The following is a 23,366-nucleotide window of genomic DNA, read 5'->3' on the forward strand; positions in this document are numbered from 1 at the left end:
GAGATGAAATACTGCCATTTGCGACAACATGGATGGACCTCGAGATAATCATTCTAAGTGAAATAAGTCAGACAGAAAAAGTTGAAAACTATACGACCTCGCTCCTATGTGGGACATAAAACTGAAAGCAACAAGAACATGAGAAACAAACAGAGACTCATGGACACAGACAGTGGATGAGTGGTTAGCTGAGGGAAGGGGGAGGGGGAGGGAGATAGGAGAAAAAGAGGTGAAATATTTGGGGACAGAAGGAAATTTAGCTTTGGGTGGTGAACACAATGCAATATATGTATGATGTACTGTTGAACTGTACACTTGAAATGTATTTGATTTTATTAACCAATGTCACCCCAGTAATTTTAATAAAAAAGAAAGAAATCAGTTCTGGGTAGTTAGTTCTCAGTCATTTCTTCTTTGACTGTTACCTTTGCCTTATTCTCTCTCTTCTCTTTCTATACACCAGTTAAACACATTCTAGATTTTTCTCACTGTATCCTCATTGGCTCCTGCCCTTTCTTGTGTATTTGTCCATTCTTTTTGTTTCTCCATATTTGATTCTAGATAATTTCCTAATTATCCCTTCAGTCGTGTCTAATAATCTATTGTTAAACCCATCTATTGAGTTCTTATTTTCAGCAGTTTTATTTTTATAGTCCTAGCATTTTATTTGGTTCTTTTTCAGATAGGTTTTGGGGAAGGCTGCCTATCCTCAGCGTCCTTGGAGGGTCTCTAACCTATCCAGATGCACTTCTAAAATTGCCCACCATGGGGAGGGAGGTGTAGAGAACAAGGTTAGCTGCCTACCTGCCAGGAAAGCAACCAGTCCGGGAGGAAAAATCCACCAGATAACGCTGGGAGCATGGAGGCATCAGTCTTTGCCTTGGTACCTGATGTTGGTACATGGAAAATAGCCAGAGATGCCAACTCATTCCAGAAGGGTCCTCTCCTCTCTGGAATTGCTTCCACAGCTATCCAATGACTTTAAAATGATGATTTTGTTTGGTAAGTTTTCTGGTGTTTTCTACTTGCTGGAGCAGGATTGTTGGCCTATGCAAACTAAATCGTACACAAAAATGGAAAGTCCTGTCATGCTTCTCTTGATGTTTACCTCTCATCCTCCATCCTGAGTTTTGCTGGAATAAACAATGTTAGTTTCTGTTTCCCCTAGTATTTGGAAGTGTTATGTTCTACTTTTGGTTTCATGGTTTCTTTATCAATTTTAACAAACATTTTTATTTAACACCAATAATTATATAACTCCCTATCCCCTAGCAAGACAAAAACTTTATTTCCTCATCTCCTTTCTCTGCCTTTGTGATCACAGCTCCTTAAATGATATTCCTCCCTTTAGTCTGGTCTCCTGCAATGGACTCTTCATGTAGCAGCTTGAGAATCTTTTTTGAAGTGGTCAACCCCCTCCACTCTCCAATGAAAACCCTTAATAGCTTCCCATAACCCTTACAATAAAGTCCAGACTCCTTAACATAACACATAAGGTGCTCTCTGGGCCCTGTCACTTTTTCTGGTTTTGTCTAAAAAAAATTCCCTTATATTTCTAAAGAAAAGAAATATAAATAAACCACAAAAATCTCTGGGTTAAGTCAGCACATTTACAACTCACTACCTGCCAGGTTGTTTCGTGCCTTTGCGATTTCTGTTTATTGCTGGTCATCCCGATGCAGGTGAGAGTGGGAATTCACATGGTGATATACCTCTACACCTCCCATCTGCCTTTCCTCACTACAGCAAGCCCCTCGAGGGCAGGACTGTGCCTCACGTATCTTGGTGTTCCCAGCACTTACGTAGTTAGAACACGGTAGAGGATGAGTTAATGCTTGCTGAATGAACGGATGAATGGGGGAATGAAGGAGAAGGCTTATGTCCCTGGATAGGCCTGAGCTTCCCAGGGCAGGAATGAGGGCAGCCCTGGGGAACCCTCTGAGAGACACACCCAGAGGTGCCTCACAGGGCCGTTCAATAGAGTAAGGAAAGGTTTTAAGAGCAAGGTGGCTGTCTTAGAGGTCGTTTGATTAATAAAAAGCGAGGTCATATGGTTTTCAAGTACAAAGGCAGGGGGAGGGGAGCCTAGGTATGTTGGAAAGTACCAGTCTGTCACGGAAGCCACAATCAGTGTCTCAGTTTGTTCTGGCTGCTGTAACAGAATACCAGGAACGGGTGGCTTATAAGCAACAGAAATTTATTTCTCACAGTTCTAGAGGCTGAGTAGTCCAAGATCAAGGTGCCAGCAGATTTGGTGTCTGGTGAGGACCTGCTTCCTGGTTCATAGACGGCACCTTCTTGCTGTGTCCTCACATGGTGGGACGAGGGAGCTCTTTGAGACCTCTTTTATAGGGCACCAATCCCATTCACGAGGGCTCCACCCTCATGACCTAATCACCTCCCAAAGACCCACCCATCTCCAAATACCATCACATTGGGTCAGGCTTCAACATATGAATTTTGGGAGGATACAACATTTAGACCACAGCAGTCAGGAACACAGCTGGGCCACTTGAGGGACCAAGAAGAGGCCAGTCCTTTCCTCTTTGGGACTACGCAGCTTTCAGCATGGCTTCTCTTTGTGAACCTGCTTCTTTTCTCTCTCTCTGTACGCCGTCTTTCTCTGCTCTTCTGTGTGTGCTGGAAAAACGGTGCCCCAGTCCTGCCTGACATTCTGGTTTGAGCATCCGAGGCTGCCTCGGAGCCCATGTCCCAGTTACAACTCTAGGGACTGAGGCCTGGCCCATGTGCCTTGACCACAGCTGGAGAAGGGTGCCGTGACTCACACTCTACCTGGGGTTGTGGCAGCATGGGTTTCGGTGGGGCAGACTGATTGATGGACAGCTGCCAAGTGAGTCCACTCAGTCTTGCCTTTTCATAAAGTGAGTATTGAGTTTGCTGTATTAATTTTCAGAGTTACTGAATGGTATAGTTCTGATTGTACAGAGTCAAGATCATTTTTCCCCCTCCTTTTCTTTGCAGTCCTGAAAACCCTAGCTATGAAAAAAAGATATATCAGCCTGATAACACTACTACTGACCTAAGTCAGACTGCTTTTGAAAGGCAGTTTCATTTCTCGAAGCTTAGCCCGGAGAATAAAAGGGATGAAAAGATGAGTCTGGTGAGCAGAGATCTGGGGTGGGGTGGAGTGCGGGGAGGAAGCAGGGCTGGGATGGTACAATTTTGCAACACCCGCAAGAGAGCAGGCACAGATCCCCGTCAGGCTCCGCAGGGCAGAGCGGGCAGTGGTCAGAGAAGGGAGGAAAAGCAAGAGGCAGGAGGGTTTATTCTACACAGCAGAAATGGTGGGGTGGCTTCTGGGCTCGAGCTGCCGCGCGTGCGTGCACACGCGCGCACACACGCACACACACACACACGGTGCTCTTCAGCAGGGGAGCCTTGCCTGAGGAGACTCAGAAAAGAGCAGACTGTGGCCCCTGGGTCACTGCCGGGGACAGATTGTGCCCTTATAAGATGAGGGAAAACCTGGTGTGAGGGGGTAGGGGGCAGCATCTGCTCTCCAAGATTTCCTCAGCTCTTTTTCCTGAGTTCTTGCTCTTTTGCCAGCTTCTGCTATTTATTACTTATCACATCCGAACCAGACCAAAAATTTTGTTCTCCTTAGTTTGGTCACAACAGGTGGGAAACTTTTGAATTTATGCTAAATTTATACTAAAACAAGGCAATATGATAGTTTAACTTTTATATATCTATATCTATATAGATATATACAAGATTATAGATAGATGATAGATAGATAGATAGGTAGATAGATAGATAGATAGATAGATAGATAGATAGATAGATAGATACAGATAGATAGATAGATAGATATAATATATATTTTTTAAATGCAGGAGTTTCACATGCAGATTTCTTAACCAGAGCTCACAGCCTGTTCGGCAGAGCTTACAGCTCACTGTCCATTTCTCCCCTGTCCTCTCCCTGACACTCTGTACCTAAAGCTGAGGGTGAGGGTGCTTCCAGGGAAGGCTCTGGCTTCGGCCGCTCGGTGACCTGTCTGGAGCACGCAATGGACCCCTGCATTTCTGCTTTCCCCAACCGCCTGGCCCACCTCCACTACACACAAAGGATGAGGGACTGTTTCTTCCCTCTAGCTTGAAAAACAACTCCCATCCAACCTTATTGTTCTCCCCAGTGTCTCCTTATATAGAAGTTACCACTTTCTTCTGAGTATAACTATCTGAGTGCAGGGAGCCCCCGTCAGCTCTGAATGTGACTGCAGCCAGCTCTGCCCTTTGGGCGGCCTACGTGCTGCTACCAAGAAATCCCCAAAGTGGAAGTGGTTTACACACAACGGAAGTTTGTTTTTTGCTCATGTCCCAGAACTGGGTGGGTTAGCAGGTCCCCAGGAGGTCTTCTTCCATGCAGACTTCCAGAACCCTGGCTGATGGAACTTTTGTCATCTTCAGCACCTGGCTTCTGATAAGGCCCTGAGGAACTCATCCCTGTCATCCTGAAAAGGGAAGAGACCATGGAGGAGTTCTGCCCGGGAGTGTGGCCACGTCCCACATATTCCGCTGGCAGGGGCCCAGGCACATGGCTGTCCCTAATTGCAGGGGGTGGGGGGTGCCGGGAGAAGTTGTCCCTGGCTGGTCCGAGCACAGTGGCAGGGAGAGCAAGCATTCTGTGGACAGCTAGTCGTTTCTGCCAAACCATGAAAAGGTTAGTGCTGTGTGGAGTCCAAAGGCGTGGAGAGCCTTGTCTGACAGTTGCAGAAACCAGACAGAGTGAGGGAGAGGGCTGCTTGGGGAGCTGTGTGGAATGTCTCGGCTCCCACAAGAGGGCCGAGTGGCAGGTGGGACCCACCGGGGGGGTTCCTCCCTGCTCCTGTAAGCCCCTCTTCCCGACCCTACACTCAGCGATTCTCTTCTGTTAATAGGCTCTAGGAACCAGACAGTACCGACCCCGATCCTGGGCAGCTGGGGAAGGCCGGCGCAGATGGGGGTCTCAGCCCGTGGAACGAAGAGTGATGACAGCAGAGGTCCTGGCTCAGCACCTGATCTCCCTGCATCTGGGGGTCAGGGAAGGTAACCAGGAACAGTGCCAGCTATACGGAGGCCTCTTTGTAGTTTGCAGCATCTATACAACGTTAAAATACTGCCAGCATGTTCTCTCTCTGCGGAAGTGGAAAGATATTGCAAGAAATATCCTAATAATAAGTTAGTATTTATCAAGCTCCTGCCGTGAATTAGGAACTGCAGGAGGTGTTTTTGTGTTCAGGTCCAAGTTTTCGCAGCAGGCTAGAATTACCTACCACATGGAGCTCAGAGAGCTTCAGTGGCTTGCTCGAGGTCAGCTGCATGGCTTGAAAGTGACAGTGTGCTATTCCAAGTCCAGTCTCGCTGTGGCCAAAGCACATGGCAAAGTCCCCAGGGCACACTCTCCACACACCCACTCAGACTTTGTAATGCTAGTCACACTGCTCAGGATTGGGGTCCCCTTTCAGAGGGTGGAGTTATCCTGCTCACCTGCCGTGGTATCCTGATCCTGAAGAAACTGGGGTCTTGCTGGGCATTCCCCACATCTGCTCAGTCCTTCCCTGGAGACGCAAGTAGTCCAAGGGCGCACCTTCCCCACCACGTCCTTCAGAAAACCAGGCCTGCGTTTCAGTCAGGAGACGACTTGACATAAGGGGCAGATCTGCGTTCCGGGGTCAAAGCGGTGCCTGGAGCTGCTGTGAGGGCTGACGTTAAACATCCTCCTACTGGTGCCGAAGTGGCCCGGCTCACATCCTGCAGGCTCTTGTCCTACATCTGAAAAGATCTCTGACGTATCTAAACATGGAGAAATGGCCGTAGCCACAGTTCATCCCAGTGGGAATTAAAGTCCCCACAGTCTTCGGAAAAGGATCACTCTGTAGCTCTGGTCATAAGTGTCACAGAAACTGGTTTAAAATCTGCCTGACCCACCCATAACAGCCCATTGCTTTGAGGGTCGGCCAGTCAGAGGCAGACTCGCTGGACATCAACACTTTGCTTTGCTCAGCAAGGCTGTGCCTGACCAGCCAGACTTTTCCTTAATTAAGCAATATATCCAGTTTTTTGTTTGTTTGTTTCAGATATTGAGTGGTGTCTTTTCCTTCAACACTGGGACATATTTTTTTTTATGTCTATGTCTTAACTAGAATGATTAAATGATGAATTTTTAAAAATTCTGAATATTTGGAATTCTGTTTTCTAGCCCTCCTTTGCCCAGTGATTATGTTTAGACAGAGGCGGGCTGTGGTGAAGGGACATTTGGATCCTTCCTGTTCCTTCCGCTCCCTGAGAAATCAGAGCTCCTGCACGATTCTTTCCAGAAGACAGATGTTTTCCCAGTGGTACTCATTAACCCAGGGACTTAGTGTATAAGACCTTATTTTTATTAACTTTTAAAATTTCACACTTCAAAATTCAGAGGCTGAGCGAGTAGCTCTGACAGGTGAGGATGTGGCTCAGACAAGACCACAGGGGACGGGGAGAGACAGGTGCTCCTGGAGCTGGAGAGGCTGAGGGGCCTGCGGATGATGTTTAATTCTTGTGCATTTTCTTTACTCCTGAGTTGCTCCTGAGTTGCCCCTAACTCACCTAGGCAAGCACAAGGACTCTAGCTCCCACAGACATCATCCAGTCTAGCCATCAAAGAAACCGGGCCCCAGAAACCGTGGGTGAATTTACCAGAGTCACAGAGCAGCTAGCCAGACGAGGCTCCTGAGCGCTCCCCCCACCGTGTGTGGCTTCTACCACTGCTGCAGAAAGGAAACTTGGTTCTATTATAAGCAACCTCTGAAGTTACCTTTTAAGAGACTTTCATTTAGAAAGTAAACCAGTCAAGCTTTGAGAGGTTATATTCATAAACTTAAACATTTATTCTTTTTCTGTACATATTGGCAATGATAAAGCTTAAAGATGCATGTCCTATGAAATATGCAAAAACAAGAAATTTACATAAATAATTTATACTTCAGAAAATTAAAATTGAAAAATATTTTCCACATCATTAGAATTCACAGTATTTAAAGTAAATCAAGCTTTCCCCCTTAGATTTTAAACTATGTTGTCTCAGCAGAGTATGATAAAATCTAATCAGGAATAAAGTGATCAAGTTTCTGTTTTTTATTCAGTGCACAAGTAGACAGACACGACTTCGGTCTCAAGGCTGTTCCTGCCCTGAAGCTGCAGTGTTTCTTCCCGATCCTTCACTTCCTGAGTGTCGGTGACCCCGCAGAGGGAGATCACACGGTGTGGAATGGTTACAGCGTCACCAAAACCACCCATTGAGGACACATTCAGCCAAGTGGTGACTTCTGGAGGTTTGATGCCTCATTTCCACAAAATACTTTTTATAGCCCTGAAAATGGAAACCTTGGCATCTAAACCCAGCCGAAGATGTTAACACTAACACAAGGCACTGTGCTATGTGGGGTTTGGTTTATTTACAGGAAAGATCACGTTTGCATAGATTGCTAGCGATTTAGTGTGCAATAAAATAGAGGGGCCCCAGCGTGCACGGCCTTGTGATGGATGAAGCTGAGTGACGCTCCTTCAGCCTGAGGGCAGGTCTTCCCCAGCCCCAGCCCAGTGGGTAGATCCCCGAGACCCCTACAGGAGAGTTTTTTGCTCAAAAAGCTGCAGGTCAAAGCGGACCCAGACCTCCCCCGTGGGGACCTCGTGCAGCAGCAGTCGGCGGGTTGTAGGCCCTTTGCTTTCCTGTTCTGTTCGAATTTTTGCCACTGGAATTTCAGTACGACCCAGGAAATCTGGTGAATAAACATGTGAGAGTCAAAAATCTTCTTAATAAAACTGTTAAAAAAAAAACTACCACAGGAGGAGTGTCTGAAACAGGATTCATAAAACTTTCAGTTCCTAAACACGTAGCTGCTTCTGGTTAATGGCTGCGATACCATGAATGGAGGCGGGCGCAGCGACAACAGACCATGTCTCTGGTCAGGAGACATCTCACCCAGTCAACAGGTGCCAGGAGACCGGTGTTCCTATCACCTACGTATGGAGTGACACACCGAAGGCTGCCCCCCGCCCCTAGAAGGCACCCCACCTGCTGCCAACGCGAGCTGCTCATAACCGTGGGCTTGTCATTTCCTTTAGGTGTCACGGGGTAGAAATAAGGCTGAGCATCCCGGATCTAGACCCTAGATTCTAGAGGGCTGGGGAAACTTCAGATCCCCTGGCCAAGTTATACTTTACCATCTGGCGAAAACTGGTCTCTGTCAAACATGGTGAGACACAGCACGTCCTGGTAAAGATCCTTAATAAAGAACTGGCAGTTAAAATTCCACTTGGGATTTAGGGTGTCCTGGAGGGTCCGGGTAGTGTAGCTCTGGGAGCCCATGCTGATTTCACAGTACGGATTGCTCTTTCCTGGACAAAAACAAACCAAAGACACATGTGGTAGGTAAAATGAGTGACAATGGGGCCTTCCTTGAGCAGAAGCAGAATCCAAATTGGTGGCTTCTCTACAGACCAGGCAGCCAGGGAAGCTGCCTGAGGACCCACAACCGTGGTGTCCATGTCCCCAGTGCTGATGGCATCACAACCCTGGGGACGACCACATGGGCTCGAATGCCTCGACTGCTCCCCACACCCTGGCAGGTGTCAGTGCTTCGTGCTTTCCACTCAGAAGCTCTGAGGGAGGAAGTGCTGGTGCTTCTTGGGAAACAGAGTGATAATGATATGGGTCCAATAACCATTTTAGTGGCTCTGGAAACACTGACTTTAAAAAATCATCCCGTTATTCAATGCTCAGAAGAGTCATCAGCGAAGAGTGGGGCCATTACCACATCTGCTGAATGAAGGAAGCATTTACCATTTGGTTTACAGGCTTTTAATTCTGTAGCTTCAATGACATGCACCATCAGACGCCCGATGCCTGAAGTCTTTTGAGAACGAGCTACAAGAGGAAGAGCAGCCATGTTAATTTCTTCTCTGAGAACGCAGATAGCACAGTGATGACGCTGAGCTGTTCGTACTCACAGTCTGTCTAAGCTACGCTAACACTGCCCAGCCTTACCTGTCATTGCACTGGGCCCAGCAGACCAGCGTCTGGCTGCCCAGACCGTATCGCCTGCTAGTATGCCTTGCCGGCTATCTCTGCCTGTCAGCACCCCACTCATCCTTCAAGATGTAGGTCCAGTTTCACACCTCACCTCCCAGATCCCTTCCCTCCTCTGTGCATCCATTATCCTGGGCTTCTGAGCATCCCACAGTCTGCTGGGCCTGAAGAAGACATTGTAGAGGACAGATTGTTTATTCATCCTCATATTAACCCCTCGGCTGCCTAGCAAGTAGTAATATTGATAAAATAATAATACGTTATATTCATTCAGCACTTACTGAATACTTACTAACATTTACTGGATACTTATTTTGTGTTAGGCATGTGCTAGACCTTTACATAAGTTATTTAAAGTGCACGATTACCCTATAAGATAGCTCTTTATAACTGCCATCTCCATATATGAGAAAACAGAGGCTTACAAAGGACTGAAACATGCTCAAGTCACAGAGCTTCTAAATGGCAGGGTCAAAACTTAAACATCAGATACCGAAGTTGTTTTCTTAACCACTCACCATAATTCCAACTGTATGTAAATACTTCAGTTTACAAAGCAGTGTCACACTTAAAACTGCATCCTATGTGAGGTACTCAAAAATGCTTTAAATATAGAGAGAAGTGAATTGGTGTAGTCAAGAAGCGGGTTCTGCTCTCAGGGGTTTAAAAACTAACAAAAAGGCTGCTTGGTGAGCTACTGATTTTTCAAAACTCAGGGCGAGTGGAACTTTCTCTATGAGAAGTGGCCTCACTGGTGCCCACCCCTCCAGCAGACAGCCGCTGCACTCAGATCCTCTTGAAGGCAGAGCTGGGCCCTATTCAGCTTTATAGGTGCAGTGAAGACTAGCATGGGGCCTGGCACGGAGTAAGCAATCAATAAATGTTTAAAGAATTAAATACGCAGAAAATACGTAACAGTATGTGCAGGTATTTATGTTACGCAAAACTAATATGGAGAAACTCTGATTTACGTCTTTGACCGATTAAGAGATTATTGTATGCTTTACAAATGATTCATTGATTTTTCAATAGCAAGTCTCTAAAGTAACATTAAAACAAGATTCAATTAGCAAAAGCTGATTTACACATACTTTTCAGGCGTTTATTACAAAATAAGGGAAACCTGAATAAAAAAAAAACACATAAAGAACTGCAACTATAGCAGCCAGGAGCGTAAGCGGGAAGACAGGGCGGGGGGCAGGGGGATGCGTGGAGATGTGGGCGGCAGGCGTTCAAAGCCGAGCTGTTCCATCCGGCAGTGGTACCGGCCCTGAGTTCGGGGTAAGAACTTTGTCCTTAATTTGGGAGGCAATCGGGGAGATGCTTAAGGAGAGAGAGGGAGAGATACTGAGAGCAGCCCTGGAAAAAGAATACTCCAGAAATGAAGGGGATGGGTGATGAGGTGACGGGGGCTATGCTACGGCCTGGGGGGAGATGGGAGGCTTCACGGGGCTGTGCCACCAGGAAAAGAGAGGACCAGGCAAATGGGAACGAGAACAGCGCAGAGGACATGTGCAGCGGGGCAACTCACTGGAGGAGCAGCGTGCGTGCGGGCGGGGGTGGGGTGGGCAGAGAGCGTGCGTACGGGCAGGGGTGCGGTGGGCAGAGAGCTTGCTTCCAGTCCGAGTAGCGGAGGACAATACTGCCATCCGCAGAGATTCTCAGGAGCTACTTCTGGAAGGAGGCTAGTAAGTCCCACGGGAGCTGCCACTTTGCGATGCCCAGAAGGCATCCAGGAGAAGTCGAGCAGGTGTGTTTGTAGAGTGTAGGCTCAGGAGGGAGCAGCGCAGCTGTGACAGGTGAAACTGGGATGAAGTAGGGGAGGGAGCGGTGGGAGCGGGGCTCAGGTGAGGGCAGAACTCCCGGGATTAAGGAAGGATATAAAAATAATGGCTACTTCTGAATCATGAAATCATGGAGCCCTCAGGGTGTCATGGGGTCCAGGGGAAGGGAGGAGCCTTGATCTCCTGTCTTTGGGTGCAGGGAGCTCGAGGAAGCAAGTGTGCCAAGCCACTGGTCAGGTCACTGGCGTGTGTGCGAGCCATCAGCACCGACTGAAGGAGAAGCAAGCGGAGTGACAGGCTGGTGAGCGAGGAAGAGTAGGCGGTGGCTTAAGGTCCAGGACCTGGTGTCAAGGGAGAGGGAGGATGGTGGATCTGAGGGAGGAATAGGGGAGGCTGGGGCGGGAGAGGAGGAGCAGAGTGTTCATGAGCTGAAGGGAAACAAGCATAGAGGTAAAGTTCGATGGAGCAAAGTGGGCCAAGCAGGTAGGGGCTGCTGTGCACGGAGAGGGCTCCCGTTCCTGGAAACAGGAGTGAAGAAAAAGTGTGTGGGGGCAGGGACAGAGACTTTGCCACAGAGAGTCGGTAGGTCCAGGGGCTCATACCGGATGACCCTGGGCTGTGCAGTGTGTGGGGTGGGGGCTCGTGGAGACCCTTAGGAGGTTTGAAACAGCTGAGGGGGAGGTGGGCACAGCAGCAGCGGAGCTGGGCCCTGCTGTCTGAACCCGCAGCATGTCTGGTCTTTCACTCTCCATTTACCCCCTCACCACAGGAGCAGCAGCAGCAGACGGTCCTGAAGATAAGACCTCATCCCCCGCTCCCCAGGCCCCCCTGGTGGCTGGTTCCCGCCCTCGAGGGCACGACCCCACTACCTTGATAAGCCTTCTCCCGCTTCTTCTTCTCGGTATCGATGTACTGTTCAGAAGCTGCTTTGATCTTCTGGACCCAGGCAGTCCTGGAGGAGAAGCAGAGCACAAGCACTGGGTGGCTTTCCCACGTATCTGCAGGGTCAACCAGGAGCCCAAAGCTCTGCCCCGGTTCTTCTCTCTTTGGCTAACCTCGGCTTGAACAAGTTTCCAATCACAGGCTTAACGTTCCCTCAACACAAAAACTCGTTTGTTAATTGAGGACGGAGCTGAGACCGTCTAGCCAGCTCTTGACTGCTCACAAAACAGCAGGCTCTCGCCAGGTGCCGGGCACACGGAGAGAGGGAAGATTTGTTCACTACCTCAATGGCAATTCAGCACGACAGTGACAGGTTCCACTACACAAAGGGCTGTGCACACAGAGGAGGATCAGGCCCGTTTGCCATCACAGAGATGCGGTCTCAGCTACACCCTAGAGAGGAAGGCGGTCCACACTGCAGGGCATGGGGGCAGGCAGACGGTCTGGCTGGTCCTCTGGGTGCAGCAAAGGAACTGTGTCCGAGAGGCACAAGGAGGGCCCCTGGAGACCAGAGGAGCAGGGGCTGTTGCCTGAGGGAGTGCAGTAGGGGGTCTGGTGTGGGATCTGCCCTGCTGCACGATCTGAGGAGGGACCAGGAGCAGTGAACCAGGTTAGGGTGCAGCTGCAATAACCCAGCACGTTGAAACTAAGGCCTGACAGTGGGGTTGGCACTGGGGGACTGGTTAAAAGATGTTGAGGATACAGAGTTAGTAGGACTTGAGCATGAACTGGAGATGGTTTTATGGCACACAGAGATGTCCAGCCTTTCTCTCAGCCTTCAAAGCAGGTCACGCGTGGTCAGGACTGACCTTTCGTTAATGTTGTCTGTTCGGAGGGTGTAGACCCGGTCAATGTGAGAAATGTGGAAGACAGGCTCATCGCTGGAAGGGTCTGTGGGCAGTTTCACCAAGACCTCATTCAGGAAAATGGGCTGAAAGAATCAGGGCCAAAACACAGGCTGTGAGATGGGCCAGGACACCCACCTATGTCCGGAGAGAGTTCTGTCCGTTCTGAAGAGCCTTGTGGAGACAGAGAGGACTTTAGCTTCCAGAGTCTTAGCAAAAAAGAAGCTGCCTCCATTTCGTAACAGTAAATATCTGGTGTAGATGAGATGCTACTGAACTGGGGACAGGTGATCCGAACATCTGTGACTGCTCACGTGACAGGGTCTCCCCTCCACATGCTGACCTTGGCACTCTGCCTCAGGCTCAGTTTTATAGAGAGACCCAATGCTCAATGTGGAAGAGGCAGCATCACGTGCCATGTTTGCTGGGGGCGGGGGGGAAGCCAGAATCCAAAGCTGGAGTCCCCTTGTGGCTGTCACAAGGCAGTGAAGGCCCACCCACACTGGGGCTTCCTCCCCAGCAAGTGACCAAGGAAGTGTGAGCCACCCGGAACAGGTGCAGGGAGTCAGAAAAGGCTCAGGCCAGGAAAGAGGTGTTTAAGGTAAAAACTCATTATGCTCCTGATGCTGTGCCAGGATCACACTTACCATTTTATACATTTTGAATTGAGCGTTGGACTTAGAGCTAAAAAGTTTCTCAGAGCCGGAGGACACAGCAAACTGCTTGACCATGTGGGTAAGAAGCAGGAAGTCATTGAAGAGGAACCCATGTAATTCCTTATTGCTCTTGGTCTTGTATAACTTCCCGCTGTGCAGAAGCTTCCGGGGCCCCAGGCAGTTGGTGAGGGAGTTGAAAATAAGTTGCTTAAAATAAATAAATAAGTAAGTTGCTTAACGAGAAAGAAATTGCCACTTTGTCCGTCCCGGCACAAACCATCCCAGCGTCCCTGGAGAGGCCCATGCCCTGGACCTGAGGGTGCTGTGACAGAATGCGGCTGTCATCATCCAACTTTACACATTTTATTTCTCTTCGGAGTTCAAACTGGCATGGTGAAAATGATTACTTATACCCACAGAATACTGATTCCACCAGCTGAATTCAAAGACCTCAAAACATAAATATCAAATCTCTCTTTACAAGAAAGGAAGGTGACAGCCCAAGAAGGAACAGGGTGGTGAGTCCACATAGGCTTAGCTGAGGTGTAGACTGTCCACACTAGGGGAAGACCTGAACCCGGTTTCCCACCCAGAGCCTGCCAGGCAGTGTCCGGCTCAGCACCACAGGCCTCACCTCCGCGAGACCTTCGCACTGGACGTGCGCCTGGATCCACTCCAGCCGGTCTGAGTTTTCCTTCTCCCGAACTCCTTCGTTAACTTGAGAGCAAAGCTCCTCTGCCCGCTCCAGGGCCAGTTTTAAGGAGGAGTGGTCCACGTGGCTCTCCAGGGTGTTCTCCAAGATCTGGAAGAGAGCAGCGGCGTCACGTGGGACGCGTCGTGTCTTCTACCCACCCACTCACCCGGCTGTCCCATGGCTGCCCAGATGCTCTGGGTGCAACTTTGCTAAGTGTGTTAACTTGCTGAACAGCAATGGTTCATAACATTTTGGGGTCATCAATCCTTTTGAAAAATCTGATGAAAGCAATGGATCCCCTGCTACATGAGAAATACAATAAAATTATGTCGCTGGCATGTAGGAAAACACATTCAGTTCATTCTCAAGCGACTTTAAAGTAACAAATGTAAAAAAGGAGAGGCCAGAATACAACTTAGTGTGGTCCCTCTGGAAATCAGTGGCCCCTCCAGCAGACGCCTCCTGCAGACTCCAGTCATGCGGTCCACAGTCCTTTCTACAATTCCAGATGTGAAACAGCCCTGAAAGCCTAAAGTTTTTGTTTTTTCCAATGTTCATTTGGTGGTGAAACCCAACCTAAACTGAAGAGATGTATTTAGTTATTCCGATAGTGGTTATTTTATTCACTATAGGAATATAGGTTCTGCCCAGGCTTTGTTGGGGTGTCATATAATATACAGTTTTTAAATTACATCCTGAATTCTAAAACACATCTGACCCAAAATACTTCAGATAAGGGACTGTGGATTAATGTGTATTAGTGAGTCAGTTTGGTATCACAGCTGTAACACGAACTCTGTAACATGAGGCCTATTTTGAGTTAACATGGCTTACAGACCAGTGGTCAAGGGATAATCATCAGTACAAGCAACAGTCTTATATTATTTCTATAGTTTTCTTCATAAGATGATTGACATTATGTCAATGATTATTTGTGGAATGATCCTGTAAAGTCTGCCTTCTCTTTAGAAGGTATTTTGGCTCAAGAGGCCCACATTGCTTATGTCAAAAAGATGGATGGGATTTTAGGACTGTTTAGTCAGCAAGCGGAGGTAAGATATAGTGAGGGAGGAGACGACGATGAGTTGCTTAGGACATGCTGATGTGGATACTCCTGGGACATCTAGGTAAAGGTGTTCAGTTGGTAGACAAATTTAGGTCTCAGCAGAAAGACTGGAGGCTGAGGTTGTACTAATGGTAGACTCCGCCCGGGCTCAAGGCGGGCTCCACAAGCAGAGACCTAGCGGGCCTTTACCCCGCCTAGACAAACACTCACAACCGAGAGGCTGGGGGAGTTTCCTGAGAAGAGAGAGGACAGGTTACCCAAGAGACAATGGATGTTTCTTTTATTTGCCCACTTCAAGGATTCAGCCTTTTAGATTGTATATGCGTGTGCTTGTGCACGCACGTGCGTGCATGCACACACACACTTGGCGCCTAGTCCATCAGACAGTGGAGTCAGACCATGGGGCAGGGTGGCTAGTGTACGGAGGCTCCCTGACTACTAGCCTCTGTGAATCTCAAAGGGTCTTGCTTCTCCGTCCCGCTGGGGCACTCACACTTCTGATGAGGAGAGGGTAGCGGGTGATCCTCTGCATGGGCTTCGGCAGGAAGCTGGAAAGGGGCATTCCTTTACATCGAGGGTCAGATGCCAGCTTCTGCAAAAAAAATGACAGGCTCATGAGGAAATCACAGCCCCAATGAAAACAAAGGAGACACCACTTGTACTCCTGACTTTGACCACCTTTTAGATTTCTGATTTCTTTTAAAAACTCAGGGTCCAAAATGATGTTCAGATTAGCAGTAGGAATAGCTACCTCCTGTGCCAAACCCAGCAGCTTCTTCTTTCTTACATGCCTCTGACGGCCTATGCAGTAACTCCCTCCTTTGCTTCCAGAACCACCCTCTCTCGCTGTCTTCCCAGCCCGCTGACCTGTGTCTTCACTTCTTTCTTCTCCTCTACTCACTCTTAACTGTAGGTACGCCCTAGATCCCCTGCAGGCGACTCCAGAGTCTGTAACCCAGACCCTCTCTAGAGCTCTACACTCTCTTTCCTACCTGGATATCTCAAAGGCACCTCAACACCTCAACATACTCCAAAACGAAGTCCTCGTCTCCCCCCATAAAAGCCTTCCCTCCTACCTCTATGCCTATCTGAGGTGGTAGCACCATTCTGTACCCACCCGCCTCCCCCAGTACACACCCAGAAGTCACCACAATGCCAGTCTCTTTTCCAAATAGGTACTAGACCGATCGGGCAGATTATTTCATAAATTATATGTGTCTAACCACCATGCCATACACCTAAAACTAATAGAAAATGATACCGAATGTCAATTATGATTGAAAACAAAAAATAAAATAGGTCTTGATTTCCTTCCTCTGTCTGCCGCTGTCCCTGTTTTATTAGTAACGATCACTTCCATTTACTGAGCAACTACTCTGTGCCAGATCATGAATGTGGTGGCCTTTGCTAGTTTGGGCCCTTCTGCTCTTTCTTCACTTGGCTATTTCATACTCATCTCGGAAGACTCAGGTTATACCTCCTCTGATGCAGGCTTTCCCTTTCCCTCAGGTCTTCCCTCCATTTCAGGGATCCTTCTCAAGACCAGTGGCTACCTCTAACATAACACCACATCTGGACTGGGTAACACAAATAGAGCTATCACATTTCAGAAGTCTCTATGCCCCCCAGCCTGTCAACTCTAGGGGAGGCGAAGGACATCTTATTTGCTTCTACTCCTAATACTAGTACAGTACCTAACAAAGTAGCTAGAACTCGAGGACGATCATTTTGAATGACTTAAAAATACACTTACCATAATTTACCTAATCATTTCCCACTATTGGATATTAAAATTGTCTCCACTGTTTTTGGATATATCTATGTTGTTATAACAAGTATTTTCACACCTTTTATTTCTATATTTTATGAGTCTTTTCTAAAAGTAGAATTTTAAGCATAGTTTATTGTTAGATTTTGCTTTTCAATGTAATTGACACCGTGCCCTTCATTATGAGACTATAAACTTTTTAATTACTTTTACTATTATAATGGCGATGACAATGATATCCTCTTAACATTGTTATTGTTATTACTATTTGGAAAAAATTTTAAATCTTTTACTATGCTTTAGAAGGCAAATGTCCTATTTTCAATTCTACCACTGATTATTTTAAAACATTCACATGCACTCACAATTCTACATTTATCTAATCTGATCAATGTTTGTTTCTAGAATCTTGGTTTCTTTTCTATATTTCTTCAGTTCATTTCTAGGCAACCTCTTGCCTCTTACCCTTATCACTAATTGAAGACTTCTGTCCTTAGTGCCTTATATTGAACCATTTTTTCATCCCTGAGATCATCATAAAGATGATAAATATAACTGATATTCACTGAATGCCTACGATGTGCTAACGTACTTTAGAAGTATTATCTCTGAGTTCCAGATGAAGGGACTGAAGGCACCCAATGTTAAATAACTTGCCCTGGTCACGCACTGGGGTGATGGGGGTGGGATTGCAACCCATGCAGTCTGGTTCTGAAGCCCGTCTTGTTCTAAGCACGGTGCTATCTGGCCTCCTGGGCTGATCCTGCTTGGTTGTCATGAGCTCTTCTTTTCATGTAATGCTTGATTTTATTCACTGCTATTTTAATTAAGATTTTAACAACTATAGTTGTAAGAAAGATTGGGTTATAACTTGTTTTTTTTTTTCATTTTTGTAATTAAATACAAATACCAAAACAGGCTTTGAGGTTGGGGCCACTTTTGCCTTATACAATGAATTAGGTAGGTTTTCTATTTTTTTCCTAAGATCTGTATAGTTTATATAACATGGACTAATCTATTCCTTTATAGTTGGAAAGAGTTCACCATTAAATCCATCAAGAGAACTCAGCTCCTCCCTTGGGGAAAGTTACTCGGTTTTTCCCTTGGTTAACAGGACCTTCAGATTTTCTATTGTTATTCAACCAGTTTTCACCCACACTACACGTTTTGTTAATGTTTTCATATTTGCATATATTTTTGAATCATATACCTTTTAAGAAATATATTTATGTCTGTTCTTGTTTTTACTGATTTGTTTTTTTATCTTTCGATTTTATTTACCGAAGTTATGTTTTATGAGTTCTTTTCAATGCATCTGTTCTTGGATATATTGATATCGTTTGTGCTTTTATCTTTATTACTTCCTCTATTTTCCTATTTTCCTTTATATTTGGCCTGTATTTTTTCTATTTTATGCTTATTTTTCCATTCTTTTCTGATAATGAAAATATTAAAATTACACATTCTCTCATAAGGTAGCTAGCTCTGTGGCTATATAATAGATCCCAATATGCAGTACTTCATGAACCTCTAAAACCAATAAGAAATGTAAAAAAAAAACCCAAGAAAACAGGTTTTACTTTCATTTTCCTTGTCATTTTAACATGTGTAGTAACACTGTTTATTATTGTTAATAGTAATGAAAATGACTTCTTAAAATGTGACGTTCTAACAACCAACCATTTGAAGCTCACTGTTGTATTACTATAAAGATGTTGTTGATTCATTATATCATATGTAGTGTTATCTTTCTGAGTTCAGTTCTAGCTTTACATCTCCTTACCAACTAACTGCCTGTTTCTAATTTATGACCATGGTATCATGGAAACAGTCATTTCCTCTTCTCTTTATTGGTTTCCAGAAGGTTTAATGACATCTGTGTACAGTTCTAATACAGGATCACGGGTATGCATTTTATATATCATTCTAATTCCTGGTGTCATAATTTTTTCCTACTTTCATTTCCTTTTGTCTCTCTTCATTCATCTACTTAAATTTTATTTTATCTTGTTGCATTTTATACATGTAAGTAAGCATTTCATATTATTTCTGGAATAAGATGGGTATAAAATAAATACAATTTACAAAATTAAGCAAGTGACATTCTGGATTTTTGTTTTAGAGTATAATATAAGTAGGCTTAAAAAAATTCTATTTAAAGATGGGCAAAATCAGGGTCTCAGTGCCAAGAAAATTGACTCAACATAAAAGGCAACACAAAACAATCAGAAAACTCTTTGCTATATTTGTATTTCTTCTGGAAACTGATGGGGATACCCTGCTCCACTGCTGAGATCCCACCTGTGTGGCTATACACCTACATCGCCGCCTCCAGGCTCAGAACCAGGCTGGCCTGCCTATGGTCCCCGAAAGGAGTTACCTTTAAAAATTCTTTGAAGTCTGTGTCTTCATCTGTCTTCTGCTGTAACAGACCTGCTCCATTAAGCTGACAGCTGCAGAACCGGATATAAGCCTGCATGTGGGACAGCTCGGCTGCCAGGATGTCCCCAATCATCTGCACGGGCATCTTCTCGCCCCCAGTCTTCTTCCGTACCCTCAAGGCCCTGCAACCAACACACTTTCACTTTCTGTTTCTAAGTGAATGTCCTTGGTAAATGAGGGATGAATACCACGGGGGCCTGGTGGTCATGATAACCAGTGAGTTACCTAAAAACCTCTGGCCCTGTGAGGGGCATCAGAAGGAGGAGGAGGCAGCTTTGGCATAAAGCTCTGCTGGCCAAGCCAACCTGGGTGAAATGACAGCAAAGAAGAACAAGAAAATGAAGTCTACATACTTGGGTGCTTCTAGGCCTTTAGAACTATTTTGGTTTCACCTTACTTTCTCAGTAAAGTTTTCTTGAAAAATTCTAAATTTGTTTTCAGCTGAACCAAGAAAAAAGAAATTTTACACACTCTATATGGAAAAGAGGGAGCAGGGGCCCACAGAGGCCAGATGAGGAGGTAGATGCGAGCCTCGTCCCCAGGAGAGCTGCTTAGTCCTAGCAGAGCTGGGACTGCTGATGACTCCTCCCAAGAACCTGTGCCTAAGGGATAGAAAATCACCCCGAGAATGGAATTTCACACAAAACTTAGGAGACTGCCGAATCAGTTATGAGCTGCTGCTTTGCCCCTGACTCGAACTACCTGAGAGTCAAGTATATGATGGACTCATATGTTAAAATATTGTTTATTTAATGCTTTGATTTTCTTTGTTTAATCCAAGTATTTTCATTATATTTCTTTGGTTCGATAATTATGTATTTTATAAAATTACAGGGTATTTCATAAAATGATAATAAAATGAAAAGCCTGAGGGAAAGGAATACAGTTGAAAGGTCCATTGCTAAGCAGCCTCTGTGGAAGAAGACTGATGTATGACAGTGTCAGCCCTGGGGCTGGGGGTGTCACTGCAATGACAAGTGGGTTCTCACTCACTTCAGCAGCTTTGTGTTAGACATGATGAGCTCCTTCCAGTTAACAAAGATCAAGGCCATCTCTCCTTCAGTGAGGAAGCCTGACTCCACCATCCGTTTCTGAAAAACCTAAATTCAAAACACAAAAAAAATAAGTTAGCTTAAGTGTGAATACATAGCCTACATGGTCTAAATCAAACAATATCTTTATATACCAAGATGAATAAGATCATGATATTTTTAAATAAACATATTTATGATTGTTAACTTTTAAACTGCATAATTTCCCTACTTTTTGCTATCTGGGCTCCTATTAGGGCTGGTTCTAAGGATGGATTCCAGAAGTCTCATCAAAAAGAGAAGATTCTCATACCATCTCCTGGGGGTGTTATGAAGGTTAAACAGAAACACGGGAATAAAGTGCCCGCACTCTGTAAGAGCCTGCAGAACTGGGGAAGCATGACCGCCATCGGGCTGAGCGCCTCAGGGTTCTGGAAGCAGTTTATGAGAAGTTCAGCAAAAGAAACGGTTGTGAACTGTGTTCCCCTGAGACTGACTGCCAAGCAGATGCGGACTTCAGAGGCTGCCTGACTGAAGGGGAACAGGAACACCCCACAGCAGTACCGCACGGCACTTACGGATTTACGAAGCGTGACGTGTACACATATGCTTGGGTGTGTGCATGCACACGTGTGTGTGTGGGGGGGGGAGGTTCTCAATTAACGTCATAGATGATGTCAGGCTGAGTCGGGCATTATTATTCCCAATTAACCTATGAAGAAATAAAGCCTAAGAAAGTGATTTGCTCAAGGTCACAAAACTAGAATATGGAAGAGTTAGAAAGAAAACAACTCTTTTTGATTCTAAGTCCAATTTCCCACTAAACAATGAGGATTCCCAGGAAATAACTTTAAAAGCCTTAAGGAAATTATGAAGTTATCTGAGACAACTCTTCTAATGTGTGATCTTTCCAAAATGCACATGACACGTTACTCTCTAATAAAATCGTTCAGTGGCCCCATGATAAGATGCAAAGTCTTATGTGAGGTTCACGAGGCCTGCATGATTTGCCCCGTGCCAACCTCACCAGCCTGGCCCGCAAGTACCTGACATTCCAGCCACACTTAGAGTACTTGCAGGACCCTAATTCTCTTTGCATGTGCCTTCCCACTTCTGTGTCCTCTTCCAGGCATAGAAGACTCATCCATCAGGTCTCAGCTGCAGTCTAACTGGGAAAGTCCTTCCTGGCCTCTCCTCACCAGCTGGGGGTGGTCCCCTCCTGCTTGGTTCCCACAGAGGCTGAGCTCACCTCTCTCCCAGCTCTCACCACACTGTTCTGTAACTGTCTCTCCACTCGACTGCGAACCCCTGGAGGGTACAAACATTCTCTTTTATCTCTGTTCCCAAGTGCAGTGCTTCACACGTAGGCTTTTGATTACTGAGTTGCGTTGCACACGGAAAGAATTCAGGTAAAAGTGCTATGAAATGGACCTCTCTGAACCTGTACAATTCCAAAATCAGACAGATGATGTCAGGACACGCTTATGAGAGTGAGCCCTGGAAAGATGGTTGACCTGCTATGAGGTTGTTTCTGAAGGACATGGAAAGCATCTAGTGTCTCTCTGTTCTATCATTCACTGATTAATTTATGTCACTGTCTTTATTCATTCTGTTTACCTGCTTTGTGCCAGAGGAGGTAAGCAGAGGAGGATAAGATGGTTGGCTCTCTGGGAACTTCCATGGGAAGAGTAATGAGAAGGCCTTGCCTGCGAACAATGCTTTTTATCTAAATCTCTGACCCCAACATGACTTCTTGCTTCTCAGAGCATCTTGTGGCAGGGGGGTGGCAGAGTGGGAATAACCAAGGCCTAAGTGGTTAAGTGACTGGTCTGAGGTGGGGCAGGCAATCAGCCCCTGTTCACCTTCTTTACTAGTGTCAGAGAGGTACCTCTGCACCCTTACAACCCCTCAGGAATGTAACATGACCAGCAGCAGGGCTGATACTCAATGGGGTTAACAAAGAAAATAGGCTTTTCTTGTAGACCGTCTGTCCTGCTCAGAGACATGCAGACACAAACCTACCTAATTCCTTCAGTACTGATGGGAAGGCCTGCAAAGGGCCAGGTTAAGTTTGGGGGATACAGGATGAAAGATACACAGTCTCTGCCCTCAGGAGCTCATAGCCTTGAGGGGACACAGACATGATCAACCAAGAAGTGTGGTATCGTGCACCTACTTGAGGCAAACAAGCAGGTGTGTTTGGAGATCCCAGCCTGCGTATAGGGTGGAGAATGACTCACAGGCAAGCCTTGCCAGGGGGCAGGTGCAGAAGGATACAGCCTTTGCTCCAAGCCTCTGTAGAGGTCTTGGCCAGGTATACATTGCACCTGTTGGGCCTGTGTGACAACACCTGTTCTCCTCAGGTGGTTTATTTAACTGGGCTTCTCATCTGAGGGCCTTGAAAATTCAGTGGGAACTAAAGCCATGGAAACAAAAGTGTAACAGAACTATAAAGACTACTTTTGTTTACTTAAACCCAAAGCATTTTTTAAATGTTGCTCTTACAGCTGTTATTGGCTTAGAGGTCACTGGTAACATTAATAGGCACAAACATAAACAGTAAATATACGGTAATTGGGAAACATTTTACAATATTCTATTTGGTTTTCCAAACTGACACAAATGTTAGGGGAATACTCCCACTGTTTCGCAATTCCTCTGGAAACATCAAAGTTTATGAAAATGTCAGGTGTCAAAAAGGCAGTGTAAATACAGATAGGCAAAATTCTGAGGTAGGTATAAGTTTGCTTTAGTGCCCTCCCACCTCCTCTGCACCCTTGTTCTTCCTGGATGGTAGCTCTACCACTTCTGACTGAGGTATCTGAGTGTCCTCTTTCCTCTCTCTTCATTCTGAATCACCCAATTTGGGAGAAAGATTTGACTTGAGATCTTCAAGTCCTCTCCAACCGGCAGAGACAGCATCTTGAGTGTGGGAGGAGCTCTTGTCACTACTTGTAAATTCACACATCAAAGGTGAGACCCTGCTTTGAGTCCCGCCCCCATCCCCGAGGCTCCTAGAGCCAGTCAGCGGTGGGCCCTCACCTCCACGACAAGCTGGAGATCGTC

General features: G+C 46.2%; 1 protein-coding gene across 1 annotated transcript in view; it reads right to left on the bottom strand.

The window, feature by feature from the left end:
- Positions 1-6,850: 6,850 nt before the first annotated feature.
- The window catches only part of ITSN2 (intersectin 2), a 113,555-nt gene continuing 97,039 nt past the window's right edge, over positions 6,851-23,366 (bottom strand). The window contains 11 exon segments of the mRNA XM_025045670.1: positions 6,851-7,762; positions 8,208-8,381; positions 8,827-8,910; positions 11,726-11,808; positions 12,608-12,729; positions 13,291-13,506; positions 13,934-14,101; positions 15,553-15,651; positions 19,208-19,391; positions 20,263-20,369; positions 23,343-23,366. The exon segment at positions 23,343-23,366 is cut by the window's right edge and continues 48 nt beyond it. Coding sequence (XP_024901438.1) covers positions 7,605-7,762; positions 8,208-8,381; positions 8,827-8,910; positions 11,726-11,808; positions 12,608-12,729; positions 13,291-13,506; positions 13,934-14,101; positions 15,553-15,651; positions 19,208-19,391; positions 20,263-20,369; positions 23,343-23,366 — 1,419 coding nt within the window. The 3' untranslated portion in view covers positions 6,851-7,604.

The sequence above is a fragment of the Pteropus alecto genome, unplaced genomic scaffold, assembly GCF_000325575.1.
Source record: "Pteropus alecto unplaced genomic scaffold, ASM32557v1 scaffold61, whole genome shotgun sequence".
In the NCBI taxonomy this organism is placed as follows: Eukaryota; Metazoa; Chordata; class Mammalia; order Chiroptera; family Pteropodidae; genus Pteropus; species Pteropus alecto.